This window comes from Anopheles nili, chromosome 3 (assembly GCF_943737925.1).
Source record: "Anopheles nili chromosome 3, idAnoNiliSN_F5_01, whole genome shotgun sequence".
Taxonomy (NCBI): domain Eukaryota; kingdom Metazoa; phylum Arthropoda; class Insecta; order Diptera; family Culicidae; genus Anopheles; species Anopheles nili.
In genome coordinates, this window is record NC_071292.1 from 62,099,146 (window position 1) to 62,107,657 (window position 8,512).

Here is an 8,512-nt window from a genome sequence, read left to right on the forward strand (position 1 = left end):
GCCACGAGCGTGGACTCGAAAATGAGAGGGTTAGGAATTTATCGTTTATAACATAGAAAATCAGTTCGTATCCTAACCCGCTCGCTTCTCCATTAAACCAGAAGCGACAAAACCCTAGCGTCATGTTATGCACGCATGAATACCTTGGTGTTAACGGAGAATCTTCCTCATCCTACGGGCTTACTTCGAACTTACTACTCCTAAGCATTTACTTAGCATTGCATGCACACCCAACTGATCACCCGTCTGATGCAACGCTACATGTATGCAATATTTACGCAAAAAGCCCTACCGGTTAAGCGTTCTCGTTCGCATCCTAAGATGATGACGACACCTTTCCACGATATTGACTGTAATTTGATCAATTGGTACGAATAACCCTGGCTTGCATCTTGCGTTCTCTAACTGCGTTCATGTTCACCACCTTCCGCAAACGTTATTGTTCCGCAATGGCAGAGTTAGTAACAAGCACTTGACCGCAACATTTGCGTGATCCCATTTCCATTGCTTATAATATTCCCGGATCTTTCGTACCGCCCACCAAAAACTGGTCATTATGTTCGTAGCCTCCGCCAGCAGCACAATCGATCACTTGAGGTAGGCTTTGTAAAGCATCTGACTCCTGCAACTTTCTCTTTCCTGCTCCATGTAGAAGAGCATATCACGCAGATTGACTCGCTTGATGCGGGGCCGTAGTGGCGTTGGCGCTTTCCCACTCAACGAACCGATTCCTGACACACCGGGCTGCGGGAAAGGAAAATGACCGTATTAAAGAAAACGAAGGGCGCAGTAGCAAAACCACATCCATACTAACCGCAGCAGTTGTCGATGCGCCTTCCTCCAGTTTAGGCTTTTTCCGAGGACCGATGGCTTGCAACGCAGTCAGATTGGCGTCTCGCTGTCGCAACTCCTCCATCTCGGCGCGTTGCATTTCTTTCGCCTGATTAAAAAGTAGCGACAAGATCGTAAGAAAAGACATCCCATAGGTGTAGAAAACGAAGCAAATACTACCTTTGCCTTTAGCTTTGCTTGTTCGGGATCTTCCGTCTTCGAGCGGGATTTTGCTGCACGCATCAACATTTCACGCTCCTGCTCCTCGTGGCGCTTTTGCTCGGCTTTGTCCAGCTCCTCGAGGAATTTGATCTGCCCCCGGACATCCTTGGTGATTTCGTAGCGCGGATCAACCTTCAAGGGGACGAGGGAAATCGCAACATTAAATATCTGTCACAATTTCCTTCAGTCTACGCTACACAGGCACACACGTTCGAACCTTAATAATGTCTATTCGATGTTCCGCGATGATGGCTAGTTTCTCCACAACGTTCTTCAGCCGCTCCTGACATGCGTGCGAAATCAGCACCGCCACCTCGTTGCTTGGTTCCTCGAGACCGTGGCGCGCTATGATGCTGCGTATTTTCGACTGCAACGCAGGCAGATTGAGAAACACCTCATCCTTGCACGACCGGATCTGGGTCCCAACGAACTCCGTGGATCCGAGAATGCGCTGGGTTTCCTCCGCCAGATTAACGCCACCCATCGCGGCCACGTCGTTAATGTCGTCGTCGCCGTACATAGACGCATGGTGGTGGTAGAACTGCGACTGGGCCGATGCACCAGCCCGCTTGCTGGCCGCTCCCTCCGGATCCATCCCGCTAGCGGCCGCCGACGAGCTGGCCTTCTTTTTGGATGCACCTGACAGGTTCTGCGATTTAGCGGTAACAATTTTATTAGTCGATACGACCGTGATCCCGCTACCACTATTACTACTACTGCTGCTGGCGCCGGTCACCAACGTTACGGGCCCGCCAGTCGAACCGATCGAAGTGGATCCCGCCGGGGCTGTGGACGAAGAATTTACTACAACCGTCGCCGATAGGCCGGGCACCGGCGTCGTGGCGGAAGACACCACCGCGGTGGCCCCCGTGCCCAACCCGGCGCTAACCGCCGAAGAGGTTAACGTGAGGGCGGGCATGGTCGGCACGAGACTTACGGCTATCGAGCCCGCGGTACTACCAATGGCATTCCCCGAGACGGGCTGCATCGGAGGCGGTGGCACTTGGTTCAAACTGACCACCACATTCCCACCGCCGGTAATTGCTGTCACTTGCTTTACTTGCGTCGCCGACGACCCGGACGCGGCGGCAGCAGCGGCCGCGGCCACGGCCGCTACCGACGCCACCGGGGTTTGGCCGCGGATTTGATTGACTTGCGTTTGGATGATCTGTTTGTTGACCCCACCCGTGGTTACCGTCGTTCCGCCGACGGACGTGACCGTGCGCGACACCGGTGTCGTGGTGCGTATCTGTAACGTCGCGCCAGTGCGTGTTATCGAGGTGCCGGACGGCGCGCGGATCTAAGCGAGCAAAAAGGAGTGCGCGTGTGCGGTAGTCACGGTTGGACGGTGGAGCCCAAGAGCAATGGTACCCACGCCATTTGGAGGACGACGGTTAAAATTCGTGTGCCACATAAAACGAACCAGCGTCGTCAATCAGAGAGCCACGCATCATCATCGAAGGTAGGAAAGAGAAAATATGAGGGAATAAAACTGTTATTTGATCGGTCATCTGAGAAACATACTACACGAATAGATAAGCGAAAAGTTGTCATTGTTTGCAGCGAGCCAATTGTTTCGTTACGGGACAGCTTCATACGATTGCTATTTGTTTTTGTCGAGTTTAGCTAAGCTACGAGTAAAACAACGATAAGTTGAGATTAAGCCTGCATAAAAGCGGCTTCAACATAAAGCTCAATTTTTTTGAGTACAATCTCTTCTAGTGTCTACTCGTGAAGTTCTTTTGAATAGCTAGAACACCTAACTTAGTTGCCTTTTATGCATATGATGGGTGTAACTTGGATTCACATTACATATAGAAAGAATTCTAGCATTAACATGTAATAACATCTAATGAAGGAAATTCCGAAAGAGATTGTCAATTGTACATCCACATACTATCTTGCAACTTTTGTGTTAATGGAACTTTTGCCAAAGCTGTCATGACATGTAATCGTTGAAACTGAAACATAGGCCGCGAATAACAAAACTGATCACTTTTTCACTTTTCCTGAACATGTGCCTCCTTACGGGAACAGAGTTTTCCATTCAGGAGATACCTATTAGTTTGCAAATATTCCTTTCAGCAGCAAAGAGAAATTTAGTGTTTTGAATTGCGAACAAAAAAAATGAAACAAAACATACTAACTCAAAATAAATTGGATTTAATTGCAAGCCATTCTAGCTAATTTTAAAGGTGTCATGCATGTTTAACATATTTAGTAAGTTGAACAAGAAGAGTCCCGATAAAAAAATAAAATAACAGCTATTTCCTATCTATGGAATGGGGCTTCTATTGTGGAAGGGTAAAATACAATGGTCGGAAGAAATGATTTGCGTAAAGTAAACGTAAACAGTAGAACGAAACAGGGATGTTTCTCGTTCCGTATGGGGGAACACAAATCCAGCACCGATGTTGAAGAAATAGTAAAAACAGTAAGTAGGTAGGGTAAATTGGAGGATCTATCCAGTATATGAGAAAAAAAATACAATACAGTTACTATAGCTTTCATTATTTTGGGACTAAGTCCTTCGAAAATTTGATAACTTTTCTTTACAAAACCTTGTCATAAGGCAATTATTCATGTTATGCTACCCAATCCAATTTAAAGTAGTATAAATAGCACAACTACGCAGTGATTTTGAACAGTACATCAATTCATGACAAAAAACGATATTTCTTTTCCTTTTGGCACATGGTAATCTTTTTTGTATCTACTACACATGAGAAGAAAGCAATATTTAAACGTCAATTTGAACTAAAACATGTGGCAAACATTTCATTCAAACGCGAGAAGGTTAGGATAGCAGCAAGTAACAGCAATTATCGTAGGATAGAAAACAATAACCATGACTTTCATTCACTACTGCACTAGATGCGGAATAATGGTATGCAAAGCTGTTTTTTTTGGTTCAATTATCAATGCTGCCAGCGATGGGAAGAATAATTTTGTACGTTGTGAAAATTCAGAATATTTTTCCCAAAATATCCCATTTCTAAGCAGCATTGATCTTCGTCCTCGCAGCATAAACTTTCAAGTAAATTAACAAAAGGAAAACAACCACACATCCTTAAAGAAAATTTTAAAGTTCACTATCGTTTCAGGATCGAAAAAACAGCTCATCGTCAAGGATGCCATTCATATTGGTATGGGATACTTCGATCGGGAACTGTTCTTAAAGATAAAATCGTGCATTCTGTTTTTTTTCTGGAAATGTATGACATGCCGTGTTTATGACATCAACTGCTCGGAAAACATTGTACGTTAGCTCAATCATCGTACGTCTAAGTGCACACACCATTAAATAAGATAAAAAAAACGTACCATTTACTCTACTAAAACGAAATATATAGAATGTATTTTGATAGAATGATCATATACATTCGTGACATGTCAATCATTGCATGAAATACCAAAATTGCAAAGCAGTATTTAAATATACAACCACTGCAGATGAAATAAATAATAAATCTACTATGTGTACTACACCGAATAGTACCATCCGAGTTTATGTGCGACTATGCTAACAATCGTGCAAATAATACCACACCTATCAAATAGAAAAGATACACAATGCTTACTCGATACTAGTGGTGGGGGCGGTTGTAATGTTGCGTTTGCAGGTACGATGCATAATTGATAAGAAATCGATATAGCATAATCAGTAAGAGGCATAAATATTACAAATGTAACAACATACGGGAAAAGGGTGACGGTGCTAGTAATGTAATAGGAAAGGTGACAGTAGAAGGCAGATTTTTGAGTATATAAAAAATCATAAGAGCAGCAAATTACCGAGGAAAGTGGGAACGAAATGGAGTTATGCTGTTGGTGTAAGATAGCAAGGTGGCACGCAACCGAATCGTTCGAACAAAATAAGAAATGCCGTAGTAGACGGCTTACAACAAACAAATACTAAATTTCTCTATGTACCTGCTGAGCGGAGGAAATGTACGTAGCATTCCCACTCACCGGTAGCAATGCAGGAGGAGTTGTTGAGATGGTTTGTGGTAGCTGCTGGCCACCCGCCGTCTGCACGATGGTCGTATGCCCAATCGTAGTTGCATTTGGTCGGATTTGCTGCGTTGTCATTGAGCGTGCCCCTACGATAGTTGTAGTAGCCCCAGTTTGTTGTAAGGGTGTCTGTATTCGCACTGGTGTAGCCGGCCGGATGGTTGTCTGACCGATCCGGGGCACAGTCGTCACGCCTGACTGAGAGGTTAGCATTCGGATTTGTGTCTGACCGACCATACTATTTTGAGACACGATCGTCGGGGCAATCGGTCGAATTTGGGCCTAAAAGTGATCAACATTCGTCGATTAATCGAAACGCAGCCATACAGCTTTTGCTGGTCTACTATACTTACAGGAATTTGGGATAAGGCGGTACCAGCAAAGGCAACAGCGGCCGAAGGTGGATTAATGCCTTCGATCGTTATTTCTTTAGTCACTAGCGATTGCCGAAGCAGTGGTAGACTTTTCTGTGGATGATAATACAAAACATGGATGACAAACATATGCTCTCCTCCGTTTTCACTTCATAATATAATCGCAGCAAAATGTGCGACTTACCTTTAAAAATCCAATCAAACATGGTTGAGGACTAGCATTCAGCAAGCGCTCTAATCGTTCGCAAAATTCCGCTGGATCGACGTTAGCATCCACCAACTCCTGAATCAGTGTTCGCACGTTCTGCTCCACCTTGGCCGGTTCTCGTTTCGAGAGCTCAATCAAATTCGTCAGAAATTTGCTGCACTTTTCTTTGGTATTATCTAAGGAGTTTCGCTGTTGCTGAGCCGGCGTCGTACCCGGTGTTGTGGTAACGACTACCGTCTGCTGGGTCTGTTGCTGACCCACGGAATGGGGCGTTGCGACGACGGTCGTTTGTTGCTGCTGCGACTGCTGGGTTGCGAGAACCGTCGGTTGGCCGCCTACCTGCGAAGGAGAATGGGTGATCGTAATATTCTGCTGGGCGGCCAATGCCGGAACCGGAGCCACCGATGCGACCGGCGTCGGCTGGGTAGAAATATAGCTGGTCGGTGTCGTCGTTATCGACTGAGAGCTTACAATGATCGCACCAGATCCGGATGAATGAGTCTACAACAAGGAAGGAACAGAAGAAAATAGTGAACAAGAAAACGTTACAGCATTAAAATTGCAGCATCCGAAGACACCCGTTTATTCTAAGCGAACGCTCTCAGTAATGGAGCGATCGTAACACAGAGCTAGCAATTGCTTTTTCTAGATGCAGTCAAATGTAAGGACGAATTGGGAGCAGGAATGTATGTAAAATAAAGGGATTAAAAATTCTAGTTCTAGTTTATATTCAAATCAATAGAACATCCAGTACATTTGAGATTAGCACACAGTTGACCAATGGGAGTTGCGTTGTAGTTGCAAAATAAAATAAACGGCACAGAAAAAAGCAAAATATAATCGCCAAAAATAAACCATACAGTAACAGCAACTTTTAAGGAGTTGCTCCATTGACAGGAATTATAAGAAGCAAATTTTTGATTTTGTATTTCATTTCCATCGTAGCGCATTGGGTAATGTACGAAGTCCCAAAAGAGAACAGTAAGTGGATTCATGCGAATGTAAAATACATCAGAACAAATAATCTAATCGAACTTATAGTACATGAACCGTAAAATAATGGTAAAGGACTGTTGCACGAGAAATTAGCTACCTGACTCTGTTGCCATCAATTTGGAAACCGGCCCGCATAATACATACAATAACACACATTGTTTCAAATTTTTAATCGAATAACAACCGATATCGAGGGATCGCCAATGAACTTTTTGTATTGAAAAAAAATAATTTGCCTAATGAATGCTTTCAGCTTATACTAGTCAGAAGTCAGATATCTTATCTTTTTCCTAAGAATCACTTTCACCATAATATACTAATGGAAATATGAAAAAAACAAGAAAGTTAAGCAATCAAATCTCGGAATTCAGTTTAAAAAAAACCTCTAACACAACCAACTTTGGATGTGTTCCGAGAGCAACGAAATTCAAATAAACTTAATGCGAATTTATCATCGTATGAAATACGACATATGAAAACGTATGAAAAAAATAAACTTGTAAAAAGTAACATTATACAATCAACCAAAACATTACAAGAAAGATAGTTTTCAAACGTAGTGTTGTGTTCAACAAGCAAATTCGGTTTGGATTTGGTAATTACATTTTGCTTCTGTTTCACCTGTTGCGCACTGGTGACAATGGTCTTTCGGAGGGCTAATGGAGGACCGGTAAACCTACTTACAGCTGGTACAGTTTGCAACCGTATCGTTTGATTCGCGGACGACCCCGTCAGATTGGCGGGCGTAATTTGGGTACCGGTAGGGGCCGGACCGATCCGGAGCAGCTGAAAGTGGCCCTGCTCATTCTTCAGCAGCAGCGTCGAACCTTGCTGTCCTTGAAGGGCACTTAACGTGATCTGCGTCCATTGTCGATGTTGTCAGCGTGCGTATCCATCAGGAATCGCGTTCCAGGTAATCCAGGTGGGTGATCGGTCAAACGTTCAGTTTCGACGCACGCGAAAAAGCGTAAAAAAACGAAGAAAACATCATTAGTTTCATTTTCTATAATACAGTATTAAAAAATCTTCAAATATATTGAAAATGCAACAACAAATCATACAAAACAAATAGGAAAATATAAACACTCCATTAACTCTAGAACAATGCACACACACACAATTACCAAATACTCAACGTGCTCTGTGTAAATGATAAAAAATGAACATGAAGTTTGTCGCGAATAAGCAGAAAATTTGGCAATCAAATAATGCTACTCTCCAGTAAGCAGTAATTTTGAAAATTTTATCTGCTGATTTGGCAAAAATAGCTAATTATTTCGGATTATCAGAAAGTGAATAAAAGCAAATGCATTACAAAATCATACAGAATAATTTAAGTATCCATATTGTGATGCTAGTTAATTTTCAATAAAATATGATACATTTGACGATATTTTAGCTTACTAAAGCTGATTTATGATAGTGATTTTAGATTAAATAGCAAACTAGTAACGCGAAGCATTTAACTGATTTTTTTTTGTGTTGAACCTGATTTTTTGTATTGATTTCCACAACACCAAAACACGTTCATGACACATCCCTTCTGATAAGGTAAAGAAAAAACAAAAAAGCTATCTCAAAACGACACAATTTGCAATTTAGCACAAATTAGCACAAATAAGCATAGCAGAAGGCAACAACGACACAACGGCAAATCATAAATTAAATTAAATACTAATAAACGATACTAGTGCTTAATAATTCTTAATACGCTAGCAACAGGCCAGCCTATCCAGTAGGCTCCAAGCAAACGGATGATGTGGAATTACGCATAGAATACACGAAATAAAAATTACACTAAAATAACGCTAGATAAGTAGTAAAAAAATGTTTGATTCTTACAGCGCTTGCGTTTGGTGGTCTAGTA

The 8,512-nt window shown here is 42.7% G+C and overlaps 1 protein-coding gene across 1 annotated transcript in view; it reads right to left on the reverse strand.

The window, feature by feature from the left end:
* Positions 1-588: 588 nt before the first annotated feature.
* The window catches only part of LOC128725216 (transcription initiation factor TFIID subunit 4), an 11,696-nt gene continuing 3,772 nt past the window's right edge, over positions 589-8,512 (reverse strand). Inside the window, exons 2-10 of the mRNA XM_053818940.1 lie at positions 8,488-8,512; positions 7,330-7,503; positions 5,626-6,150; positions 5,421-5,534; positions 5,026-5,349; positions 1,271-2,353; positions 1,012-1,185; positions 815-940; positions 589-744 (exon numbers count right to left, since the gene is read on the reverse strand). The exon at positions 8,488-8,512 is cut by the window's right edge and continues 137 nt beyond it. Coding sequence (XP_053674915.1) covers positions 589-744; positions 815-940; positions 1,012-1,185; positions 1,271-2,353; positions 5,026-5,349; positions 5,421-5,534; positions 5,626-6,150; positions 7,330-7,503; positions 8,488-8,512 — 2,701 coding nt within the window. The remainder of the gene's footprint in view (positions 745-814; positions 941-1,011; positions 1,186-1,270; positions 2,354-5,025; positions 5,350-5,420; positions 5,535-5,625; positions 6,151-7,329; positions 7,504-8,487) is intronic.